General features: G+C 41.5%; 1 protein-coding gene across 1 annotated transcript in view; it reads left to right on the top strand.

Moving 5' to 3' along the window:
* CAMKK1 (calcium/calmodulin dependent protein kinase kinase 1) overlaps positions 1-27,443 on the top strand; it is a 166,343-nt gene that overhangs the window by 108,352 nt on the left and 30,548 nt on the right. The window contains exons 6-14 of the mRNA XM_058164409.1: positions 457-590; positions 3,449-3,485; positions 5,825-5,846; positions 9,396-9,418; positions 13,093-13,156; positions 19,715-19,719; positions 21,281-21,480; positions 23,464-23,517; positions 24,672-24,745. Of these exons, the coding sequence (XP_058020392.1) occupies positions 457-590; positions 3,449-3,485; positions 5,825-5,846; positions 9,396-9,418; positions 13,093-13,156; positions 19,715-19,719; positions 21,281-21,480; positions 23,464-23,517; positions 24,672-24,745 (613 nt within the window). The remainder of the gene's footprint in view (positions 1-456; positions 591-3,448; positions 3,486-5,824; positions 5,847-9,395; positions 9,419-13,092; positions 13,157-19,714; positions 19,720-21,280; positions 21,481-23,463; positions 23,518-24,671; positions 24,746-27,443) is intronic.

The raw sequence follows: 27,443 nt of genomic DNA, 5'->3' as shown, positions 1-27,443 counted from the left end.
TGAAATTAAAAGGCCTTCAGAAATCATGACTATTGTTTTTTGATTTCAGGGGGCTTACTCAAAGAGTGATTAAACCAGAAACTAGTCCACTAGATTTACTGTTGTTGTTTTTTTAAAGTGGAAAGGGTTGAATGAAGTGCAACTGCTATTTTTGGCTTTGTTTCCTGGATTTATTGCTGTCAGAGTGATGTGAACAGATTTGGCTTCTTTTCTCAGAGAAAGAGCATTTGTATGAATGATTAAGTAGCTCTGCACTGTACAGTTTGTTGTCGCAAGTTTTGTAATCTCTGATGCAAAAGTCTAGATCATCAGAGAAGTAAAATGCATCTGAATTTAGTTGGGTATATTTCTTGGTTCTCATAGATGTCCCTGAAAGCTAGGGAGAAAAAAATCAACCTCAAAGCAACATGAAAACTAGTTCTCATTACAAGATGTCTTTTCATTTCATTACCAAAGGCCGGCCTCCACCTCGGGGATCAAAAACCACTGCAAGTGGACAGATGAAGCCAATGGCCCCTCTAGATCGGATATATCAAGAAATAGCAATTTTGAAGAAGTTGGACCATATCAACATTGTCAAGCTGATTGAGGTTTGTTTGCTTGTGTTCTGTGCATGAGGTAGGTTGGGATTTTCCAAAACTCCCTTTAATTGAATTTCTTCCTGGATTTTAAAAATCTGGATTTTCTTAGTTTTGGTTTCAAAGTGAGCATGATAGATCAAGACTTCTTCATTTTTTTGCTGTTGGTTTTTCTTTTGAATTTTCTTTTGAATCTTGTGACCTCCTCATAGTTCCTGTTTAGTCGTAAAAAAACTTGAGTAAAGTCTGGGAAAATAAACCAGAATCTTGAACAAAGTTGAGTGCTGCTAGCAGTGGTTGTTTGAAAAAGCAACCTTTTAAAAGGAGTTTCTTCTTTTCACTTTTTAAAATAGTCACCGCTTACAGATGTCTGGCTTATGTTCTAAAGGCAAAAGTGAAGAAGGTTGCCCATGGGATTTCAGGGTGATGCCTTTTCTGGCTGTTATATTATTTCAGGCCCTTTTACAAGTAGTCCTTGCTTACCAACTGTTTCATTCAGCAATCATTCTGAAAAAGTTACAATGGTGCTGAACAAATAATTTTTCGATGAATGCCTGCATTTATAACCTTTGCAACATCAGACACGTGATCACTATTATAGTCAGTACATGATGTTCTGTGCCTGACCTGTTGTTTTTCTTTGTTTCCCCCCCCACCATTCCCTCCCATGCAGAGTGGAGAGATTGGAGAAGAAGGGATTTAAAAAGAGTAAGCAGGCGCACGATGGGGAATACACATCGGAAGAAATCCAATAGTTCTGACAGCTTTGAGCATGCAACTAGCTTACTCTCTTGTAATCCCTATCTCGCTTTATGTGGGGGGGGGAGGAAGAAAAAAAAATTATAGGCAACGTCTCCTGCGTCTGACCTGTTTCTCTTCCTCCTCCACAGATCACAGAGATTGGAGAGGAAGGCATTATAAGAGAGTAAGGAGGCACACAGTGGGGAATATACCCAATTGTTTGTGTAGTGTGCTTGCAGCTGCCCTGGTTGCATTTGGGACCACCAGCACCACTATATTATTTTTGATATGTATTCCCCATTGATATTTATTCCCCATTGTGGTATTTGCTTTCTCTCTTGAAATCCCTTACTCTGCAATGAATGTAAATACAAACAGTGTTTCCTTCTTACTAATTATCCAGTACTGGAGTGAGCATTCCAAAGGACAGAGGAATGAGGAGTGGGAGTCATATGATTTCCAACTTGGTGACCCCTTTGCTTAATGACAGAGTTACTGGTCCCAACCGTCATTGCCAAACAAGGACTATTTGTTTGCAAAGTAATTTTTTAAAAGCTTTGAATGCCACTGTGTTCACATCTTTAGGAAATAAATAACAGAAAGGCAGCAGGAGAGGTTAACCAGAGATTAGAGGGGGCATCTGCCCACATTACACTAATACAACCAGTAAGTGCCTCCCTCAGTAGTCTCACTACTGGTCACCTGAATTTGTTTCCAAAATAATGGATGGTAAGGATGGTTTCAGAATAAGGAGGAAAACACAACCTTAGTGCTTGTACATTTAGTGGTGACTTAGAGCTGTCCCATCCATGAGCTTAGAACAAGATGAAGTGTCGTGAGACCAAGGAGAAATTGTTGATATCAAGAAATGTTTGCATCATATTTCTATTGTTTTTCCTGTTGCTTCTTGACAATGTTCAAAGGGACATGTGTTCTTCAATGAAGAACTCTCCTCTGAAAGAATAAAGGAAATATAAAACAAATCAGGAATCGCAATACAAATAAAGTCACTTTTTTGTAAGGTGTCATCCATGCATACGTATATTGAGCCTTGGTGGCACAGTAGTTAGAGTGCATTACTGCAAGCTACTTCTGCTGACTACCAGCTGCCTGCAATTTGGCAGTTCAAATCTCACCAAGCTCAAGGTTGACTCAGCCTTCCATCCTTCCAAGGTGGGTAAAATGAAGATCCAGACTGTTGGGGGCAATAGGCCGACTCTGTAAACCGCTTAGAGAAGTCTGTAAAGCACTATAAAGTGGTATATAAGTCTAAGTGCTATTGCTATATCAGCAGCAAAGAATTGGCAGGAGCAAATTTGCAGAAGTGCTGAGGGAATTGAAAGCATTTTGTAACTGCATGTATTTAAGTTCCGGTTCTTGTTTTCTTCTGTTCAGTCCTGTCTGATTCTTGGAGATTGTCTAGACATGTCCCTGAAATTTCTCGGAAAGGTTTTTCAGAAGTGGTGTTTCATTGCCACCTTTCTAGGGCTGAGAGAAAGTGACTGGCTCAAGGACACTGTCCAGCTACTGTCTTGCAAGGCAGTTGTTTCTAAGAAAACAGCTGTAAACATCAGACCCATTGTCTGCATAACAGGATCTGTTCATTTCTAGATTCCCCCAAATTAGCATGTTTTCATGCCCTCTTTGATGACAAATTGAATCTTTTTTCCAAGCTGTATCTATGGAATTTATTTTATTGTAACTTGAGTTGGTATAAAAATAAAAAGTTGATAGCTTACCTAGTTCCTTCCAAATGTGTTGGACTACAGTTCCCATTGTCCCAGTCAGGATAGTTTAGACCAAGGGTCTCCAACCTTGGCAACTTTAAGACTTGTGGAGCTTTGCTGGCTGAGGAACTCTGGGAGTTGAAGTCCACAAGTCTTACAGTTGCCAAGGTTGGAGACCCCTGGTTTAGATCACTCTTTCCCTATCTGGTACAATCTAAGTGTGTAGGGAGGATAATTTCTAGCCAACATAGCTAATTCTGAGAGTAGCAGTTTCAAAACAGTTTTAGGTTGGGGGAGAATTACGTTAACAGTGCCGCCATTTAGGGCATGATAATTGCCTGTAGTAAGAGATAAAAGTGAATGATGGTTCAGAAGTTGAAGTAGATATATTCTTCTTTTCAGGTACTGGATGATCCTGCAGAGGACAACCTGTACATGGGTGAGTAATGTAGAAGAATATAAGAAATGGCTATGAATAGAATAGAATAGAATTTTTTGTTGGCCAAGTGTGATTGGACACAAGGAATTTGTCTTGGTACACATGGTGGAGCAGAGTGACACTATCTGGTTCATACAGCACCCAATCTGTTTGGGAAACTCAGAAAGAGGACATGAATATAGTTCTACTTATGTTTACTAGCACTTTCCACTGATTCAGGGCCATATTCCTATTTATCCTGAAGCAGGGCAATCATTTGCAGTGGGAGACTGGTATCACCATCAAGAATACGATGATACGTCAAGACCAGTAGATAAATCAGACCAAGAATTCTACTGTGCAGGAAGGCTAAGGTTACTTCTGTTGAGATAGGTTAGAACAAAATCTTGCAGATCTGATTGTGCTCTACCTCCTCTGCACCAGTGAATTGGGGAGATGCAAGTAGTCCTCAACTTACAACAGTTCATTTCATGACCATTCAAAGTTACAACGGCACTGAAAAAAGTGACTTATGACTGTTTTTCACACTTACAACCATTGCAGCATCCCCCTGGTCATCAAAATTTGGATGCTTGGCCACTGACTCATATTTATGATGGTTGCAGGGTCCTGAGATCATGTGATCCCCGTTTGCAATGTTCTGACAAGCAAAGTTCAATGGGAAAGCCAGATTCACTTAACAACCGTGTTACTAACTTAATAACTGCAGTGATTCACTTAACAACTATGGCAAGAAAGATCGTAAAATGGGGCAAAACTCAAGCAACAAATTTCTCACTTAGCAACCTAAATTTTGGTCCTAAGTTGAAAATTACCTGTATCTGAATATTATCTTGTTCTGAACTTAAATGTTTCTTGCCCGTTTTCCTTAGTTAATTGGTTCCTTAATATCTCTATTTCCTTTACCGTCTATATGATCCTGCTAACTTCAGTAAATGAGGTTGATTCTTATCTGCTTATTTTGCAGTGGATTTTTTTTCTTATATACAGGTTGTCCTTTTCCCTTTCTTTTGTAAACAGAATTCAGCTCAGCAAACCTGGTTTATTTTTCTTGTTTTTATTTTCAAAGAGTACTCTAATGCACCACAAAGTAGTACTCTGGTTTCGCGATCAATATTTCCCCTGCAGAATTCTCTAGAGTGGCGTCAGGAAATAGTGCTGTCACATTTAATGGCTTCAGAATAGTGCTGTGTGGTCACTCAGTATCTTTCTAAAACCACAAATGAGGTCAGTGTACTCTAGAATACGAGTGGCCAGCTTCAGTCCCTGATCCTCACATAGGACTCTGTTTTAATTTGCGGTCCCCGAGAACTCTGAAGCAGAAAAAATATGCAACTTTTTGCTACATAATTTTCAACTTTTTAAATCAAAATTAGACTGGAAATATTATTTATTTATTAAACAAAGTTATATAGCTCACCAACTCACACATAGTGAATGGCGTATGACATTCAAAATCCAGTTAAAAATTCATGATTCAAACCCCACCTCACAACCCACCCCATGGCATGGCAACTGAATCAAGCAAGCCACTTGATTGGCTCTGAATGGGGTCCCCAGAACCATGTCTTCTAGGCCTTGTGGAAAAACAACAAGATGGGGGCCAATCTTATCTCTGGAGAAATTATTTCCAGAGGGAAGGAGCTACCACAGAGAAGAGCTTTTTCCTAGGTCGCACTAGATGTACTTCCTTGATAGTTGAGACCAGCAGCATGTCCTGCCTTCCTAGTGGAGCGTGTAGATGTATTTGGGGAGAAGCAGTCTGACAAATAGATATAAGACTAATTTCTATTGCTAGTCTTTGAGACTGCCATTAAGGCAAAAGAAAAAAAAACCAAATAAACTCAAAATGTTTTGCACTCACACCACTTAGGGGATGCATTTCTCTGTCACCAGTACAATCACCAGTGACATTCAAAAGGTAAAATTTGCAAAAAGATGACTCCAGGCAAATAGATTCTCCCTTTTCTCTGGAAACACTGAGAAATCAAAGAAATGGTTGCCCTATTTTCTACAAATGGGATTATTACAGGACTTTGGAAATAGGGGATCATAAAAATGAAAACTGAAAGTCTTAAGTCCTTTCATGAAGAACTTTTGCTTAACTCTTATTTTGAAGGTCTGTTTGCTTTAGTATAAAGTTAGTAGTGTAAATACTAATATCTTTGTTGATTTTTCCTACAAACATATTTTCCCAATCAATTTTAAGTTTAACAGTTTATGGACTTTTTCTATAATGTCTTAGGAAGATGCTTTGTGTTGGAAATTAGATGGAAATTAATTCAGGGAGGATTGCTTTTCTAAAAGTGCATTGGTTAAGAGCTGTCTTTTCTTTTCAGCATTCGATCTCCTCCCAAAGGGGTAAGTAATCTATAATAAACAAAGATTGTGTGAATGCCACATTATGGGGATTAAAGCCTAACAATTTTGGGTATTAACAATGCAGTATTGCAAGCAAACTTTGCCCACAGCCTGAATTGCGATTCTTAAGGGCCTCAGGTTGACTCAGCCTTCTATCCTTCCAAGTTTGGTAAAATGAGGATCCAGATTGTTGAGGACAATATGCAAAAAATGATTACATTGTAAACTGCCCAGAGAATGCTGTAAAGGGCTATGGGGTGGTACATAGACCTAAATGCTATTGCTATTCGAGTTCATTGCATGACTGTTAATAGGCCTTAGGTTCTGCTCAATAGCAACATCTGCTGGATGATCTGTATCAGCACCATTAAAGTTATGGCATCATTAAACAAGACTTTGAGAAAATAGGCATGGGTGCCATTTTGGCTGTTTTGACTCTTATTCCATGTGTACCTCCCAGCTCCTTGAGAATCTAGTGAATCCAGTGGTGAAATCTGAACCGGTTTGTTACCGGTTCGCTGGTTATGCATGCGTACCAAATATGCACTGCGCGCACACGCACACACGTACACAGTATGCACCAAAAGAGGGCTTGGGAAGGTAAGTAGAACAGCGAGTGGGGAGATCAGCTGTGCCACGTGATTTAACTTTGCTAGAAAGCAGGATTTCCTGCTTTCTAGCAAAGCTAAACTGTGTGGCATAGCTGATCGTCGGAAATACTGGTTCGGAGGAACCAGTAGCTTTTTAAACTACCGGTTTGCCCAAACCAGTAGTTTTTGGGTTTTTTTACTACCAGTTCATCCAAACCGGTAGTCTTTATCGTTACCGGTTCTCCCAAACTGGAGTGAACCGGTAGCATTTCACCCCTGAGTTAATTCATCACTTGAAAAGCTGTCATAAGGAAGACTTTATTCTCTCTATTGCCTGAGGGTAGGACAAGAACCCATAGATAAAGCTTTCCAGGGAAGCTTCATCACTGGAGGCTTTCAAGCAGAGATTTGTCAGAAATGTAGGGTCTCCTGCTTGGGCAGGGGGGTTGGACCAGATGACCTACAAGGTCCCTTCTGTTAGGTTCTGGAAGTAACGAGGCTGGAGACCAGGGTAGTGACAACAGCTCTTTAATATAGGGTGAACCCAGCAACAGGCTGGGGGGAAAACCTCTCCTTTTATACAGTTCTACTGGAGGCTTCGTCCAATCAGCAACGTGCTGATTTCCCGCTCAAATATTTAAAGGTACAAACATGAATACATAACACTCCTCCCCTCCCAGAAAACACTTGCCTCTATTTACATATTTATTTACATGTTATTTTTCGACGTAGTCACGCAAATAACCTGGGCGTCTCCTAGTCCTTTCTGACCTGCGCGGTTCAGTTCTGGGTGGTGTTTTGAGCTGGTCGGAGGGGCTGTTTTCTCCTCCCAGCTCTTTCTCTGGGCCAACGGGCTCTGGATTGTTGGCCGACTCTTTTCTTGGCCATCCGCCTGGATTAATTTTGAATTTTCCTGCTGTTTCCCTCGGGAACCTGATGGCGTCGCTGGAACTCTGGGACCTCAGCTAAGTCTTGCGCCTCCCGGGTCATTGTCAGCTGTGAATTCAAATTGGTATTGGTCATGATCTGTTTCATTTGGTTTGGTTTGATCAGTTATTCGTTTCCTTAACTGATCTATGTGGCGCCCACACTCGGTTGTCTCAGTTCTACCACGTACGATTTTGGCCGTTATCTTTATTATTTGTCCTGCGAACCAACTAGGGCCGTCCCATAGTTTCGGGCCCACACCGGTCGCCTATGCTCATTTCCCTTGTTTTTCTAGTTCCCCTTGTAACCCTCTGGTGTGTAATGGGGTTCAAGCGTCAAGTGGGCACCGGAGTTTCCGTCCCATTAGTAATTCGGCTGGGCTTTTCCGGTGGCCGTGCTTGGGGTTCTGTGCTGGACGGCTAGGAAAAAGTCTATTTGTTTGCCAGTCACCTGGCTTGAGCCTGACACGCCTCCTTAGCGCCCGGACGGAACGCCTGCAAGGCCATTCGACGCAGGGTGGAAAGGCGCAGAGAGGGCATGTCGGATGCCCTCCTCTGCCAGGTATTCTTCAAACTGGGCTGCCGTGAATTGGGGCCCATTGTCGGACACCAGAGTGTCCGCAACCCGTGAGTTGCGAATAGGTGGCGCGGGGCTGCGATTACTGCTTCGGCCGTAGTGGATTTCATGAGTATGATCTCCAACCATTTAAGAATGCATCCAACAACCACTAGGAACGTTTGGCCGTGGAAAGGGCCAGCAAAATCAATGTGGATTCTTGACCAGGGCCCTTGGGGCTTTTCCCATTCCTGACTGGGGCGTTGGGGGTAGGGTCTGGACTCTTGGCAAGCCTGGCATTTCCCTACCCTCTCAGCAATCTCTGCCCATGAGTGGCCACCACACATAGCTTCTAGCTAACCCTTCATCCTTACGATCCCTGGGTGACCTCGTGGAGGAGGTCCAATACCTTTCCCTTAACTTATCAGGAATTATTACACCATCACCCCATAACAGGCACCCCTTGAGCCGAGAGCTCATCTCGTTTTAACAAATTCTTGAACTGTCCCGCGCAGCGGGCCACCCTCTGTACCCAACCGAGTACAGTCCTTAACACAATGTCCCGCATGATGCCCGAGCCACTTCCTTAGATGTGACTGGGCCAGAGTCCAAAGAGTCAATAAGTAGGATGGGCGTCCCGGAGTGGGGTCTTCGGTCGCCCCTGGTAGTGGGCATCGGCTTAACGCGCCTGCATGCCCCACTTCTTTTCCTGGTCGATGCTGCAGCTTGTATGCAATAAGCTGCTAAGAATATAGTCCATCGGGTCAAGCGTGGTAGTGCCACAGGCGTTGCGTCGCCAGCCAGTATCCTAGTAACGGTCTGTGGTCAGTCACGATTTCAAAATTCGCCCAAAGACATATTCGTGGAATTTTTAACCCCTGACACAATGGCTAGTGCTTGCTTTATCTAATTGGCTGTAGTTCTCTCTGGGAGGACATCGCTCTAGAGTAAAAGCTATAGGGGCTTCTGTGCCGCTTTGAAGTCTATGGCTGAGTACAGCCCCACCCCATAAGGGAGGCATCGCAAACCAGCACTAGGGTAATGAGTTGTGATATTGGATGAGCAGGCTATCACTTGAGAGCAGGTTCTTTACTGCTTCAAAAGCCCTATTTTCTGACTTTCCCCAAGACCAAACAGTATTTTTCCTAAGAGCCTATGCAGCGGTTCCATAGCAGTTGCTTTGTTCTTTAAAAGACCGCGTAAAATTCACCAACCCCAGGAATGCCTGCAGCTCTGCTTTGTTTTTGGGCGCTGGAGCCTTCTAATTGCCTTAACCTTGCTCTCAGTAGGGTGAATTCCTTTCTTGTCTATCCGGTAGCCCAAGAAATCGACGGATTCGACCCCTATCTGGCATTTGTTTGTCTTGACTTTTAATCCGGCTGTCCGGAAAATGCTCAAGACCTTTCTTAACCGCTCCCCAATTCCTCCATGTTTTCCCTGAAATTAGGACATCATCAGTAGGGAACTACCCTGGGAGCCCTGCAGTAGTCGTTCCATCAGGTTTTGGAACAGCCCTGGTGCCACACTGACCCCAAATTGCAATCGGGTGCACTTGAATGCCCCCTGTGCGTTACAATCGTTTGGGCTTGGCTGTGCGGGCGTCTGGCAGTTGTTGGTAGGCTTGGGCCAAGTCTAACTTTGCAAAGACTTGCCCTTGCCCCAAAGAGTGCAATAAGTGTTGCACCACGGAACCGGTAAGCGCTTTTCTGTAAGGCTTTGTTAGCGTCGCCTTGTAGTCAGCGCAAATTCTAATTGACCCGTCCGACTTTATTGGGGTGACGATTGGCGTCTCCCACTTTGCGTGATCGACTGGCACCAAAATCCCTGATTTATGAGCTTGTCCAGCTCCTTATCGATTTTGGTTTTAGGGCAAAGGACTCTCCTCGCCTTAAGCCTAATGGGGGCTACCTGGGGTCTAAGTTGAAGGAAATAGGGGTCCCCTTGTACTTGCCCAGGCAGTCCTTGAAGACATCTTGAACTCGTTAAAGAGAATGTCTTTCAGGTTACAGTCACTTCTGTAGATGCCAGTCACTCCCATGCCCAGGGCACGAAACCAGTCTAGTCCCAACAGACTGGGCAGAGTTCCTTCGGCGATCGTGATGGGCAGGGTCTTCTTGTATGGACCGTACTCGACTCGGACGGAGGTGGTCCTCGAACAGGGATGCGATTCCCTGGTAGTCGTGGACCCGTAGCCGTTGTGCTTGCAGGTGGCGCCATGACGGACGGCAGCGACTTCGCCAAAGTGTCCCAGGACATGATGGTGATCGCTGATCCCGTGTCTACTTCAAGCTGGCACCGTACTCCCTCTATTTTTGGCTTGGTGAAGATCTTCTTCTCCACTTTGCGAGGCGCGCCTATGACCACAGTTGTTTGGTTGGAATCGCGCCTTTTTGTTTGAGCCAATCGGGTCGCCTTGCGATTCGCGCTCTGATTGGTCGATTTGAATTTTCGGAAGGTTGGGCGCTCGACAAACTTGAGCTAGGTGCCCTTTCTTCCCACACCGCCGACATGTCGCGTCTTAAACTTGCAGCGTTGGCGCTGGTGTTGACCCGCAGCTTCCGCACTCTCAGTCCCCTTTGTCGCGTTTCTCGTGCGGCAGACCCTTCCTCATCTTCACCGCCGGATTCGGTCTGAACCTCCTCCTGGTGCACCGGAGTTGCCTTCGCCGCCTTTTGTGGGACAGGCTTCTGCAGTGTCTCTGCGGCTTGGGAGGACATTTCATGTGCTCTGGCTTCGTCAGAGCGTTGGCCAGCGTTAGGTTGCTCTTTGCTAGCAGCCGTCGCCGCAAACGGATGTCTTTGACCCCTCGGATGAGTTGCTCGAGGAGCGCCTCGTCTAGGTCACGGTATCCGCAGTCCTTGGGCGCTTTCTTAGGGCGGCCATGTAGTCACCGATGGATTCGCTCCATCTGTCTTCGCTCTCCGATTCAAACCGCCGCACGTATTTGGACGGCGCAGCGTGCGGTTTTTAGTAAAGTCTGTAAAGTTGGCCACGACACCGACTGCAACGGCGTTGGCTCTGCCAGGGCTTCCGCGATATCAATGACCTCCGGACCACAGTGGCTTAGGAAATAAGCCCTTTTCGGTTATCTGGAACTCCGTGCAGTTCGTTGGCTTCTAGGAAGCTTTCGAAACGGGTCATATACGTCCCCCATTTCTCTTTAGCCGGGTCAAACGGTGCGGGCGGAGTGTAACTGGCCATCTCCGCTTTTCTGCCCTGGGTTTGCTGGGTTCGGGTCTATCGTGCTTCAGCTCGGTTCTGGTTCTCCTTAGCCTCGAGATCCCACCTTCGCCGCCAATGTTAGGTTCTGGAGAACTGGCAAATACCACCTCTGGCTGGGCCCAGAGTGGGGTGGGAATGGAGATTTTGCAATATCCTTCCCTCAGGAGTGGGGAGGGAATGGGGATTTTGCAGTATCTTTCCCCTGCCATGCCCACCAAGCCACACCACCAAGCCACACCACACCCACCAAGCCATGCCAACAGAATCGGTAGTAAAAAAAAATTGGATTTCACCATTGGGTTGAGCTATACCATTGTGTTTAAAGGGTGCTAACAAAACATTTTCAATGTATTCCTAAATTGCACTGAAGTGAAAAAAAGCCTATTTTATGAAGAGGGTATTCCCAAGATGGAAGGCCACAAGGAAAGGAGGCCACTGTCAGCCTGGTGCCTTTTTTCAAAAAATCCAGTATACATTTTCTCTAGAAATGTGTCAAGCTAACACTAGATTTGATGTTCAGCACTTCCCGGTTGCATACCATGTTTTCCCGAAAATAAGACCCTGTCATTTTATTTTATTTTTTGAACCCTGAAATAAGCACTTAACCTTATTGCCATGCGCTCAAAAGCCCGGTTGGGCTTATTATCAGGGGATGTCTTATTTTGGAGGAAACAGGGTAGTTAACAAGCCCCCATCTTCCTTGGAATTCTACTTTTAGATTCATACACCTGAGGGTGAAGGGGCACAATGGCTCAGCAGTTAAAGATGCTAAGTTTGGCAGCCTGGGTTCAAGACCTGAGCACTGTGCAGTGGGGCAAATTCCCATTACTTGCCCCAGCTCTGCCCTCCTAGCAGTTCAAAAGCTTGCAAATGCAAGTAGATAAATAAGTACCTTTTTGGTGGGAAGGTAATGTCGTTCTGTGTGCCTTTGCTATGCTGGTCACGTGACCACTGAAGCATCTTTGGACAACACTGACTCCCTTGACTAAGAAATGGAGATGAGCACTGCCTTCCCTAGAGTCAGACACAACTGGACAGAGGAAAAATTTACCTTGACCTATCTGAGGTAGATTGTTTTAGAACCAAGAGGCAACCATCAAAAAGGGATGCTTCCCACCATAAGGCTGCTTGTTCATGGTTTAAAGAAAGAACTCATGCTTTCCGTGCAAAAGGTTTCAGGTTCAATCTCCAAAATTGGGCTGATAATTTTTTTCCCCCCTTGCTGGGCCTATGTCAGGAGGTCTACTCATCATCCCTTTGCCAGCACATTTGGCCATGCTTATATTGGTGATGAGGCAGGTTGCAGTCCAGCACAACTTGAGGGCCACCAGACCAGGGTAAGCCAGTGGGCAGCACTGGTGGGCAGTCTGATTAAATAGCCCAGTATAGCATCCTCAATTCATGGTCCCTTCTCTTTTTATTTCTATGGATCTAACACAAATTGGCCTTGGTGTCTTTCTGAGACAAAGAACCTCTCTCAGATACTGTCTCCCAACTCACCTCAGTTACTTTCCTCTGCAGATTTCTTTTAATAGGTGCTAAATCATTTCTCTGCTCTATGATATGAAGCTGATAGTAAAGTGAAGCAGCAGCCCTTTGAGGTTGCATTTTGTCCTTGAATTGCAGGAGATTTCTCCATTAATCCAATTTAATGCAGTTAGCAGCAGCTTCCGCAGACAGTGCAATGTGCTAATATAATTGAAACACATTTTCCTCTATTGGTAACACATTTTTCTCTACCCCCTCCCCAAATGATAGGGAGTTTGTTATGAGGCAAAAAGCATGTTGATACAAAAAGCCATGTTGTGGAGTGTCATATCCATCTGTCTAGTCTTGTTTTTCTCTGTCTGTCTGGCTGTTTGTCTGTCTATCAAGCCAAGAATCCAGGGATGTAGATTTCCAAGTTTTACAAACTTGATATGATTAGAAGCTCCAAAGTGGCCAGGGCCCAGACCCATTTGGGGACAAGGTTTCCCAAGTTACAATATATGAAATGAACATTATTTGGGGGGTGAGGTGAGCTGCATAAACTGTGGTGATTGTGGTTGGTCATATGAAGTCACCCCAGTTGCATTTTTGCACCCTAGAGTAGCCTATACTTGTTTTAAACGTATGCAAGTGTCCTGTGGAAGCCACTGAGCCCAGGTGTTTTTTTTCTTCCTTGATGTCAACTCTCTAAACATTGAAAAGTGGAAAGAAAGACAGGGCCACAGTGGGACATTCCATAGTTTGTTTGAGAAATTGTGAGTCCAGAGAGTGAATGCCTTGATCTTCAGTGCTCTAGTGCTGACAGCAATGACTGCATTACGGTAGTACTTTGATGAGAAGACTTGAGATCACTGAGGAAGCATTTAAAATGCGTCTGGACAACCCAGTGTGAAGGTTTATTTTGAATCAATATTTCATCTCTTTCACAATTTGTTCTAGTACAACTCTCTGTTAAGAGGACAGAACTTTAAGCAGAGTCTCATCCCCGGACTCTTACAAGAAATTTAAATAATTGTATTTAATGTGTGGTATGTATTGTATATACGTTGTTTCCCCGAAAATAATACCCTGTCTTATATTTTTTTGAACCCTGAAATAAGCGCTTGGCCTTATTGCTATGCACTCAAAAGCCCTATTGGGCTTATTATCAGGGGATGTCTTATTTTGGGGGAAACAGGATAGTTGTCAGTTGAAGTTCTCAGTCTGGTCCTCTTTTGGAGCGGGAAAATACTCTCTCCTGATTGGTTGTAGGCTGATCAGCTTCCCTATAAAAGGAGCTATGTCAGCCAGGGAGCAGCAGTTGCCTCACAGGCAATATTGAATAAAGAGCTGTTAGAAATCACTCTAGGCCAGAGGTGGGTTTTAGCAGGTTCTGACCAGTTCTGAAGAACTGGTAGCAGAAATTTTGAATAGTTTGGAGAACCGGTAGTAAACATTCTGACTGATCCCACCACATCTATTCTCTGCCTCCCAATTCCCAGTATCCTTCCCCTGCCACGCCCACCAAGCCATGCCACACCCATCAAGCCACACCCACAGAACCGGTAGTAAAAATTTTTGAAACCCACTACTGCTCTGACCTCACCTCCATTCTTCACCCAGAACATAACAATGTGGATATTTTATGTAAGTTTATTTTGTGTAACAATATTTACCCTTGAGTGTTTTTTCTATAGCAATTAAATTGTTTTATGTTTACCCTGCAGGTAAAGGTGGCAAAGAGTATGCTGTGTCTGATTCTTTTTTAAAAACGTCTTTGGTATTTGTGCCCTCCCTAGAGTGGGCATAGATTGATTTCTTCCTGTTGATTTTCAATGAAAAAAATTGGTTTAGAAAAGAAAGGTGATCAGGGAAGACATTTGCTGTTCTTCATTTCTGTCTTGCTTTTAAAAAATCCAGCAGGGCCTTAGTGATGGCACAGACTCCAGTATAAAACTTTTCCGCTATAAATAATAGAATTACTCTTCTCTGGGGAATAGAGAGGTTCAAAGAGAAACAAGTTTTGGAGACATTTTTTATTTCTATTTCAACATCTCTGTGGATGGAAGATGGAGAATGGAGATTTTGTGCTCTAGCTTGTCTTAAATAATTAAAAATCTCATCCATCTTCTACAGATCACCCCATGACCTTCCAGTAGATGTTCATTTATCTTCTATTTTGCCTCTTTTAGCAAGTCTGATTTCATGTCTTTGCTCAAACAGAAAGAAACACAGTAGTTGTTAGGCTTCACATCAAGCACAGCAGTACATCTTGACATTGGAGATGGGTAGTTTTAAGTACTCCAGCTGTCTGGCTCTCACTCCAGAGTTTGAAGATGTCTTCTCTCAGGGAACACACAGCTTGATAGTCAGATATTCATTGCGGTAAAGTTTTCATTCCCAAGAAAAGAAAGAATCAGACTGGGGGATCCTGGAGGTCATCTTCCAAGCCCACATACTTGGTTCCTACTTTTGTTGATTATGGATTTGACCTCATAGGGAAGCAGTCTCATTTCTGACACTATGAGTCTTACAAGGTAAGCCCGATATTGGTATGGGCAGTTTTCTGGGTGCAGAATCAGGGGTGAAATGCTCCTGGTTCGGACCGGATCGCCCAATTTTACTTTTAAAAGCATTTTTTCTTCAGCCAAAAAAATGCTTTTAAAAGTAAAAAAAAAAGCCTTTGATGATTGTGCGGCTCAGCTGGGTGTTAGCCAAAAAACAGGGGCGTGGCCAAGGGTTCGTTTGAGAGAGAGAGAGAGAGAGAAAGAGAGAGAGAGGGAGGGAGGGAGGGAGGGAGGCAGGGAAGGAAGGAAGGAGGAGAGGAAGGAAGGAGTACAAATCTGGCACTAGACGCAGCTTCAGAAGATAATCCAGGGCTGGAAGGGATCTGGAGGTCATCTAGTCCAACCCTGCTCCAGCAGGACATTGTTAGTGAGTTTCTGTCTTTTGATCCCCCAGTCACATGGTTACGTAGCCATGCCCACCCAGTCACATGACTTCCACCAAGCTACGCCCACCAAGCTACGCCCACAGAACAGGTAGCAAAAAAAAATTAGATTTCACCCCTGTGCAGAATGGAGGTAGGAATATAATCATAGATAAGCAGAATTCTGGGTTCCGCCTTGATTCTGTAAGCCACCTTGAGTCACTATGGGCGAATAGGTGGCAATATAACTCAAATAAATAAATAAAAATAAGTAAAAATAAAACATCTGCCTGATCATTTTGTGAGTTAGGAATCCAAGAGATTTAAAAGTGAAAATGAGAAAGACTCACACCCATCTTGCCTGGTATTGTATGGTTCTGTAAGAAGTTTGGAAGTGTTCTAAATTCTTGTGGTTGGTTCTAATTTCCATAGGGTGTTCAACTCTTTTGAGGTGACATTAGTAGTGAATAGTTTTTTGATTATGAATTTTTTTCTTTAGTTTCAGACATAGACTTCCATTTGGCTTGAAGGAATTTTCTAAAAAGGAATGTGCAGACAACCATCCCATCCTCAAAAATTCCTAGTCACTGCAGACCAGCTACTGCAGCAATATTTCTGGTTATTAGAGATGCAGATCACATACAGATTCGGAAGTTTTTGCTGCAAGGAGAAAGAATCTCAGATCCTTTTACATCTGTGGTGCCAAAAACCACAGAATTACGATCTTCTAATGCAAATGCTGTCTTAGTTTCCACGCTGTACAAAATGAAACTTGCCCCCCACCAAAAAAGGAGATAATTAGCAATTCATGAATCTGAATAACCATTTGAAGAGAAATAGATTAATCAAATGGCCCACATCTCTCAATCTTTTTTAATATTTGGGGATTTTAGCGGGTTTCTTAACAGGGGTTTTTATCTTTTGTATTTTTACCTAATAGTTTTAAGTATGCAGCAGTCTAATTAGATTTTTAACTTTGTTATGATATTTTAAATGGTTTTGGACTATTGTCGTTTTACTTGCTGTACACCGCCCTGAGTCTTCGGAGAAGGGCGGTATAAAAATGTGAATAAATAAATAAATAAATAAATAATCCTCTTTAACTGGTTAAATTTGGGACATTTTTACATGAAAGCTCATTATATCAAATTTGGTGGCAATTAGACATATATGAAATTTTTTTAATTTTTTTATTTTATTCGATTTTTTATTTTTTATTCGAAATTGCAGTGATGTATGGCGCAGAAATCCTTTGAGTCTCTTTTGTGATAAAGCGTCTTTTTAAGTTTTCGCAAGGTAATATTGTCTTGCATTTTCTTCATTCTTGGTTGAATTCCAGAAACGTATTGAACCATTGTGGAAACAGGATGGACCTTTAATCTACGCCAACCTCCTATTCTTTAAACTTGTATCAGTCTCTGTCAATATGTCAATGACAGTATAATTCAGTAGGCTGAGTAGCAAGGATTCAACAAATGAAACATTTCATTGCAATGAACAACAGTAAATTTAATTGCTCACAGTTGTCATAAGAGTGACTGAAAATAGATTAAAACAAATCAATCTCCCCCATGCTCAGCGAAAAGGCCTTAGTATTTGAAACAGAATTGCAGAAAATGATGTAGAAAGGGCATAATAAAATCTTGCTTTTATGGACTCTATTAGATACAATGGATAAAATTTCAATCTGAATTTTTGCCACCCTCTTCTGCATAATAGGCAAATATGTTGAATCTGAATCTGGAAAAGACTGTTAAATTTAGTTTGATTTTTACAACATATGTGACAATGCTTATATATATTTTTTCAGAATCATTACAACTTTGAATTGTTGCTAAATGAATAGTTGAAAGTTAAGGACTATCTGCATAGTTTTACAATCTATCAAAAGTGGTAGAATAACAGATAAATAGAGTTGGAACGGTGTTCTTGGAGGTGTTCTAATCCAACCCCTGCTTAAACAAGAAAGTATAAGGCTTCCTTAGAAAGTATAAAGCACAATCTTAATCCCACAAAACCTCATTTATTTATATGACTGTAAATTACTTTCATTTACAGTCTGCAAGGCTTGATAAACAGTCTTTCAGAGAAAGGTTATCAACATCCATCTATCTTATATGGAATGGTGCCAGTGAGCTAATTTCCAGATGCAGGGCAAGGCCAAACATAGCACATAGCATAGATTCACAAACAGAACTTTCAAATCTTGAATTGGCCAGATGAACTATTACTTCCTGCAAAAGCTCACATCCCATTCGCTCTTCTTTTATGTCTTGGGGTGGGGGGAGGCAATCATCTCCAAGCCTTACTCCCAAGGCGACCCTGTTCTCTTAATCGTTCTTGTTGTCTGGCAGCTTTGCGCATGCGCACACTGGGAACAGGCTCCCGCTGTTCTTCTGCCTCACTGCTGTCAGACTCCAGAGACTGCACAAAACTATCAGATGGCCTTGGCCCCAGGGGTGAAATACTACTGGTTCTCTCCAGTTCGGGCAAACTGGTAGTTAAAAAGCTACCAGTTTGGATGAACTGGTAGTTTAAAAAAAGCTACCGGTTCATCCAAACCGGTATTTCCAATGATCAGCTGTGCTTCGCTAGAAAGCAGGAAATCCTGCTTTCTAGCAAAGCTAAATCACGCAACACAGCTGTTCCTCCACCTCACTGTTCTACTTACCTAGTGAAGTTTTTTTTCCACGTGAACCACACATTTGGTCTGTACTGTGCATGCACATGCAGCATGCTTTTACGGCGTGCTGTGCATGCACACACACAGAGTGCTTTTGCACATGCGCATGCACAGCACATGTATTGGGGATGCAGCGCGCATGCGCGGGCATCAAATTGGTGGTGATCCACGGAGGGTTTCACCACTGTTTGGTCCCTTCTCTGCCTCTGATGCAGAGCCTTTGTCCAAGCTTTCGCCAGCACCTAGGACTGACCCAAGTTCCTGCCCAACCGCGCCACAACAATACCATTTCAGACAAATGATTGTCCAATCTCTTAGTATCTATGATGCAATGATTCACTTTCAGATTTGAGGGATATTCCAGAATAATAGTCAACCTTTCTCCAATTAGCCCATTAAACTGAAGTTACTCTATTCTCTAATGCAATGTTTCCCCATCTTAGTCATTTTAAGAATGACTCCCAGAATGCTGAGAGTTGAATGCTGGCTGGGGTATTTCGGATGGTGAAGTCCACACATATTAAAATGGCTAAGACTGGGAAACACTGTTCTAATTGATCAGAATCTGAAAATTCCCAAGTGACTGGATTGGAATTGTTGTTATAATTGAGAGTGAACGTTTATTTAAATATAGCTGTAGTTGATATCAGGGGGTCATCAATAAATGCATATAATAACAGAACAGAGTAACAGAGTTGGAAGGGACCTTGGAGGTCTTTGAGTCCAACCCCCTGCCTAGGCAGGAAACCCTACACCACCTCAGACAAATGGTTATCTAACATCTTCTTAAAAACTTCCAGTGTTAGAGCATTCACAACATCTGGAAGCAAGTTGTTCCACTGATTCATTGTTCTAATCGTCAGGAAATTTCTCCTTAGTTCTAAGTTGCTTCTTTCCTTTCCACCCATTGCTTTTTTTTCTAACCTCAGGTGCTTTGGAGAATAGCTTGACTCCCTCTTCTTTGTGGCAGCCCCTGAGATATTGAAACACTGTTATCATGTCACCCCTTGTCCTTCTTTTAATTAAAGTAGACATACCCAGTTCCTGCAACCGTTCTTCATATGTTTTAGCCTCCAGTCCCCTAATCGTCTTTGTTGTTCTTCTCTGCACTCTTTCTAGAGTCTCCACATCTTTTTTACACCGTGGTGACCAAAACTGAATGCAATATTCCAAGTGGGCAGTATTCCAAATGCTATCGTGGGTATTTCAAAAATCCACCAAAGCTTCATGTTCTTTATAAATAACATCTCCAGTCATAGAAACCTCTTCCTGTCTCTGGACCTTTATCTGGACCACAGACATATCCTACTGTGTCTGTTATAGATTGTGAATTTTCACGGATGTCATGGAAACAGCAGTCCAATTAAAAAACTTCCCCTTGTTTGCCAGGGCCTAGTGTTGACATGTTAGAGCAACTTTTTATACTGGTCTTTCTCAGCCTTTGTCTTCCAATGCCATTGGAAGAATATTTTTAGATTTTTATAATAACAAAAAGTTACTGTTCCCAGAATGGAACATTTTTCTACTGGATCTCACAAGTCTGATAGTTCTGAAGAGGATTTGGTGGTCTTCCAGGATTTAATATTTCAAATTGAAAGTGGTTTGCAATGTTTTGGATGAAGTGGGAGTTTTGCACATCTCTAATTTAAAAAAAAGTCTACTCCCTTGGGATTGAGCTCAGACTTATACTTTTACAAGAACAATTAGGGCTTATCTCCTCAGTTAGGTTTTTAAATGTCAGTGGTTTTGATATTTGCAAAGTTAAAGTTGATATAAATTACCTTGTTTCTAACTTATTAAAAATATCTTTGCATTTTTGTGATGTTCTACCAAGGGAAAGGAAAGATATAAATTGGATAAATCATTAAGTTTAACATATATTCTTCTACGGAGTGCCTCAAACTACTTTATTTTGGCAAGTTGATGTCTTAGAAAAGCAATGTATATTTTACAAAAAAAATAATACATGCATATGTTATTTTTGAATGGTCATAAGCAGAAACAATAGTGGGAAAAATGTGGCCAGGCTGGAAACAATTTTGAGAGAATTTTGCTGAATAAATTGACCAGGAACCAATTAGTCAATTTTGCAACTCATAACATCTGATACTGAATCTAATATTAATATTAATTATTGGAAGCCCTTCCACAAAACTGTAACTGAAAAACATGCTATCTTGCCCTATACCATCTTGCCTATTGAAGACTAGATGGCAGTGCCCAACTAACCTTAGCTGATTAAAAAAAAAGTTAAATAGGTTGAGAAACCATCAGGAAATCCCAGAACTGTAGGATAAATTGAGAAATTACTGTTTTTAAAAAGTTTGCATTTTGCCAAGAAAACTTCATGAATAATGCATGTAGTTACTAGAAGTTGCCCTTGAATTGAGGGGTGGTCTTAGTAATAGAAAGATCTGGAGGTGTAAAAGTATATTTGCTACCGGTAGTTTGTGGTACCTGAGCTAATTTAATAGATATGTTGTCCTACAATAGTTTTGACTTTTCTTAGAGCCTATGAGGCTATCTTTGCTGCTAGAACATTTGGAAATCCAAGGTTAAGAGAGACAGACAATCAACAAAGAAGAGTTTAGACAGCAACCATCCTATGTCAACTTGCAAATCATCCCTGGCCTGCTCTTGAGTTGCCATAGGCCAGAGGAGATGGGAAACTGGTGAAATGGCACAGCAGCCAAAGACAGATGCACATTCCACGCTTATCTCTCTCAAGGCTATATCCCAGGGTTACCTACAGCAGCCGAGGGGAGTGACCTCTACAACCCTCAAAATCGCTCCATTGGCAAATGTGACACACTGGGGAGGGGGGGGAATCAGGGTCATAATTGGAGCGTAAATTACGTAAGGTCAGAGCTGGCGTCACTTGGGAATGTGCAGACATGAAGCTCCTAATAAATAACTGGATTTCTTTTGAAGCTTGGCTCGAGACTCATGATTTAATTAGGGTATCCATCAGAACCCTGATGTCCTATTTGGAATTGGTATAGGATAACAATTTGTCCTTTAGCCACCATTGGACACTGTGTTTTCTTTTTTGCCTTTCCAGTGCATTATCAGAAGATCATTCACCGAGACATCAAACCATCAAACTTGCTCTTGGGGGATGATGGACATGTCAAAATTGCTGATTTTGGAGTGAGCAATCAGTTTGAAGGCAGTGATGCCCAGCTCTCCAGCACTGCTGGGACCCCAGCCTTCATGGCCCCTGAAACTATTTCAGATTCTGGAAAGAGCTTCAGCGGAAAGGTAGAATCCTTGTTTTTCTATATTGCTTTAGCACAGGGGTCTCCAACCTTGGCAACTTTAAGCCTGGCAGACTTCAACTCCCAGAATGCCCCAGCCAGCAAAGCAAAGCTGGCTGGGGCATGCTGGGAATTGAAATCCTCCAGGCTTAAAGTTACCAAGGTTGGAGACCCCTGCTTTAGCATACACATTCAATTGGAAGGAGTATGATTATTATTGATTACATTGGTTGGCAATCTCATTTCAAGGCAACTCTGGACAGCTTACAGCAAAAAAACATTAAAATCATCAGAAATAAATATTCCTAACCCAATAACAATATTTTCTTCACTCTACTGTTCGGCCTATATCAGAGGTGTCTAACCTTGTGGACTTCAACACCGAGAATTCCCCAGACAGTATGTCTAGCTGGGGAATTCTGGGAGTTGAAGTCCACACAGGTCTTAAAATTGCCAAGATTGGACACCCCTGCCCTGCACTATTATTTATATAAGACCCCAATTCTCTTGATTTTCATGAGAAAGTTGTAAGCATTTCAGAAGCTGTATGAACATATCCATCTTCTACGGCTGTGATGGTGAACCTATGGCATGCGTGCCACAGGTGGAACATGTAGCCATATCAGTGGGCACGCAAGCTCAGCTCCGGCGCGCATGCACGTGCCGGCCATCTGATTTTCAGGCCTTCTGGGCCTACTAAAAGTAGGGAAACAGGCTATTTCCTGCTTCCAGAGGGCCTGAGGGTGGTGGGGAAGGCCCGTTTTTCTCTCTCACCTGCCTCCAAAGCCTGTCTGGGGAGGGTGAAAACGGCGTTCTCCACTCCCCTGGGGACCCTCCGGAGGCCAGAAATTGCCTGTTTGCCAACTTCCAGTTGGACAGGAAGTGACTTTTTTGCTGTCCCCAGCCTCCAGAGCCTCGCTAGGAGTCTCTGGAGGCTGGGGACAGCAAAAAACTTCCCTTCCTGTTCAACTGGAAGTTGGTAAATGGGCAGTTTCTGGCCTCTGGAGGGCCCCCCAGGGGGATGGAGAACGCCATTTTCACATTCCCCAGACTCATAGAGAGGCTCTGGAGCCAGGTGAGAGAGAAAAATGGGCCTACTGGGCCATCACATGCCAGGAGCCGGGGGCGGGGAGGGAAGGTCACTAGCACGGGGGCGGGGCGCATAGAATTATGGGTGTGGGCACGCATGTACGCAACTCCCCCACCCACCCGCCTCCTGGCAAGTGATGGCAAAAAGATTAGCCATCACTATTCTACGGTATATTTAGTATCAGACCTTCAAATCATTACCTTTATTTCTGATGTTAAGCTTATGAAGATTAATACATATCCAGCCAAAACTGGCATTGTCCACATGTAAGAACGACCTGTACGCTCCCACAGAGAGGGACTTCTCAGGGTGCCATCCGCCAAGCAATGCCAGCTGGCGGCCCCCAAGGGAAGATCCTTCTTTGTGGGGGCTCCTACCCTCTGGAACGAACTTCCCCCTAGCTTGCGCCAAGTACCTGATCTCCGGACCTTTCGCCGCGAGTTGAAAACATATTTATTTACTTGCGCGGGACTGGCTTAAATTTCAAATTTTAAATTTTTAAATTTTAAATTTCTAGACGAATTTTAATTGGTTTTTTAGATTTTAAATGTTTTTAAATTTTCGGCCAATTATATAATAAGTTTTTTAATTTTGTTTTAATTGTATATTGCTTGTGTTCTTATTCTGGCTGTAAACCGCCCTGAGTCCTTCGGGAGAAGGGCGGTATAAAAATCTAATAAATTAAAAAAAAAAAGAAGGTATTATTATCACATCTTAGGAATACTCCAAGGTTAGCAGAAGTACAAACTAACAAACAAAAAAACTTTAGAAAAAACATATCCAAGAGAGGGGAAATCCTCAAACCAGCATACAGCACCAGGCCATGAAAAAAATGAGAAGTAAACAATGTTAAAATGTAAGATAAATACATTAAATAAATGTTTCTTTTTCTTTCAGGCTCTAGATGTCTGGGCAATGGGCATCACTCTCTTTTGTTTTGTATATGGGAAGGTAAGGAGTCTGTAAATGGGGGCTACTTTTTGTAGGGGGGTTGTTAAGAGTTAAATCATCTGTTCTAGTTCTTTCCACTTTTCCTTTCATCCAATAAGGCATACTAAAATTTGCATCAATATATTGGATTGAAACACCTTGTTAAGCATTGCTTAACCTTCTCAAGATGATATCTGGAAACTAGCTTTTTTGTAAGGGTTAAGCACTCCCATAAGATAGATAATTGCATGCATTAAGGTTTTGTTTTACATTATATTGTAATCAGTGGTGGGTTTCAAAAAATTTTTACTACCGGTTCTCCAAACTATTCAAAATTTTCGCTACCGATTCTCCAGAACTGGTCAGAACCTGCAGAAACCCACCTCTGATTGTAATGTAGATTTTTTTTCAATATAGCAAGAAATTAATTGTAGCACAGGAGGAGAGGGAAGGGAAGGGAAATTTCTGATGGTCCCTGCCAGGTTGAGTGGGGAAGATGGCAGGTGATTGGAAGTTGTTTCTGGTCCCACTGCTTTTTACCTACCCTTGGTCAGTCTGCTTCTCTGTTTAAGTAAAGAAATACTTCTGAAACAATGACTCGATGAGGCAAGGATTGTTCAGTAATGCATAAATATATATAATAAATATAATTGAAACAGCTAATGGCTTCGTTAAGACCATGTACACACTCTATCTATCTATCCAGTGGTGGGATTCAGCCAGTTCGCACCATTTCGGGAGAACCAGTTGTTAACTTTCTGAGCAGTTTGGCAAACTGGTTGTGGGAAGAAATCATTAGGGCAGAGAACCGGTTGTTAAATTACTTGAATCCCACCACTGTATCTTTCTTTCTTTCTTTCTTTCTTTCTTTCTTTCTTTCTTTCTTTCTTTCTTTCTTTCTTTCTTTCTTTCTTTCTTTCTTTCTTTCTTAGATCAGTAGCTATTTTAATTGAAATGCAAGTAGCTTCCATTACAGTATAAGTGAAAAACAAAATTAATATAACAAACCACACACCTTAATATGACTACGAGTCCATAAGAATATTGATCTATGAGATCAAATACCACAACAATCAGTCCTAAAAAAAGCTGCTTAGGGCCTAAGCCTTCATTGTTCCTATCAGTGTAAGGTTTTCTATAGGCCAAAAAGAATGGAAAAATGATTTGTTTTTCAGTGTCCTTTCATTGATGAATTCATCCTGGCGCTTCACAACAAGATCAAAAACAAGCCTGTGGAATTTCCAGAAGAGTAAGTAGACTTTGGAGTTGACTATTGCAATCAAAATTCTTCAACAGGAGTTATTTGAACATCTAGTTTTGTCCATTCCAAACAGGTGGTAATCATGCCAGTAAACAGCAAGTATGCCTGTCTTTTTGCAGCTGGGGTAACATCTGGAGCAGCTAGTGGATGCAAGCAAGGATTGAACCCATGGAACATGGGCTGAGGGAATATCCCACAAGTAGACTGCTGAAGATCTGGGGAGTTGTAATCCCATCAGATAGAGAACATCACCCTAGTAATCTTCAGTTAGTAGTTCCATTAACAAAGATTTACTCTAATTACTGCTTTGTAACCTTCTTTCCTTCACTTTCTTGTCTCACTTTCTCCAGCTACTTTATAAATTATGGATGTCTCATTTCCTACTTTGTAATAGATACTGTATGCTGTATAATTCATTATACTGGTATTTAAGGAGTATTTTCCCAGTGATTCTCATATTGTTTAATGACAGCCTGGAAAGGATGTCTCATAAAACTCTCTCTTTTTGATGGTGAAATCATTTTCAGTCAAAAACATATTTCTCCTTTCTTTTTGTCCCTTCTGTTATATATTGGTTTTGAGATTTTTGAGATTATTTCTCTCGCACACCAAACCATCTCAATTATTCTCTCAACCTTTGCTACAGGCCAGTCACCTTTGTATTTATTGACATTCATTTAGTATCCATTCTCTCTTGACCTTGCCGATTTCATTTTGCTCCACTTTTAAATACTCCAGGGCAATTGTGTTCCATTTTCTTTATGATTATAAAACTCTCACATCCATATATTGAAGTAGAGAAAAGCAGCCATTCTACACAGCATTTTTCACTTCTCTTAATGGATGGATGGATAAAACAAACAAACAAACAAAAAATAAATAAATAACACATTTCTACCTACATTGCATATCTTAATATTTCTCTATCCATTTTTCAATTTTTAATAAACCCTCTGCCCAGGTACAGAAATGCATCTATTCTACTTGCGCTACTAAGCATATTTACTTAGCTAAGTTAATGAATGCATGCTATTTGCATTCATTAACTCCCAGTCAAACACAACTACCTTTGTCTTAGATGCATTAATTTTCAGATCTGTATTCCCTGTAACATCATACAGTCCATCTAACATTCCTTGCAGATAATTTGATTTGTCAGTCAAAAACATGGGATCCCCAGCATACAAAAGTATGCACACGTTTACATTTCCAACTAACATACCGGTACTTCTTTATACATGCATGTATATGTGATGTCCCCTTGGTTATTCAATGTATTTAAAATATAGCAATACATCTTCCTTATATATACATGCATAAGGAGATGTATTGCTATATTTAAGTATATTGAACCTTCACCCATCCTTTTCTTACACTCTTCTTTCCCAAGAACCTTTAATGCTTGTAAATTGAGGACTAGCTGTACAAGCAAACCATGTTAATATTTTCTCCAATTACAACATCTACATCTGAAAGCTTAACACTTTTTAACATTTTTCACAGCATTATGACTTTCTTTTCATCACTTTTTTCTTGAGCGCTAACATGGATAATACAGTATTTGCTCCAATTCTGTCCTTTGAGATATCACTGTCATTCCCATACAATTTGGTAAGACACTCTTTCAGCATTCTGTCACTTCAGTTTCACACAAAATTATTCCATCCCTTTTATTTTTAATTCCATTCACTCTGCTGAAGAGACCTTGTTTAACCCTCTTCATTCGCTTCCTCAACTTCCTAAATCTTATTTCAAAATTGTGTGCATTTTAATTAATTTAATTTAATTTAACTTTATCCTGTTTTTTGATTACATTCTTTGAAGTTGCCATTTTTCTGTGCAGACGTTGCAAAGTTTATTTCTCTCATCGTCATTTTGCCATAGTCCTGTATGCATTTTTTCATCACTAACTGTAGTACTTTTTTTATGTTATAGTTCCACCAAACATTATTTTTCCTATTTGCCATTATTCCACACAGTTCTACGATACTCGATTACGTTATTCTTTCTACTGTTCAATGCAGGTTCTATATTCTCTTTTCTTTCATCCACTTTTGATTCATTCTGTTAGAAGATGACTGTATCTTTTACTATTGTTATACAAGAGTTTTACTTCCTCTTCCTGCAATTACACTATTTTCACTCTAGTTTATTTTACTTCTTTTTTATGTCCATTTTTTTCTCAGTATCCATTGTTGAAATTGCTAAATAATAGCATTTCTTATCCCTGATTAATATTCCCCAATCCTTCATTGCCCTCAGTCGTGGTTTTATATTTATGTTCATCCATTTGCTATGTGTATGTGTGAATATATTTATACTTAAACAATTTATTTAAAATGGATTTTTTTTCCAAAAATGTTGCACATTTTCTCCCAACTTTCTGATGTACATTTATGTACCTTTAGCCATTTCATTAATAATTAAATCTGCATTGTCATTTGCATCTATTTATTAGCTATATTCAACAAAATCAAATCACATTCATTCAAAACTCCATTTTTTCTTTTATTGATAATACAACTCCTCTTGTATTCCTAGTAGCAATTTTCCATATACTATGGTGGTCACTAAATGGGATACATAGAATTAATTTCCACAATCCATTTTGGATTTGATCAGTCAAAGTTTCCATGTAACATTTATACAATAATAAACAAATGTATGGACTAGATCAGTGTTTCTG

This window comes from Ahaetulla prasina, chromosome 1 (assembly GCF_028640845.1).
Source record: "Ahaetulla prasina isolate Xishuangbanna chromosome 1, ASM2864084v1, whole genome shotgun sequence".
NCBI classification, from domain to species: Eukaryota; Metazoa; Chordata; class Lepidosauria; order Squamata; family Colubridae; genus Ahaetulla; species Ahaetulla prasina.
The sequence above is the reverse complement of the archived record's forward strand: the minus strand, read 5'-3'. Positions and strand labels throughout refer to the sequence as shown.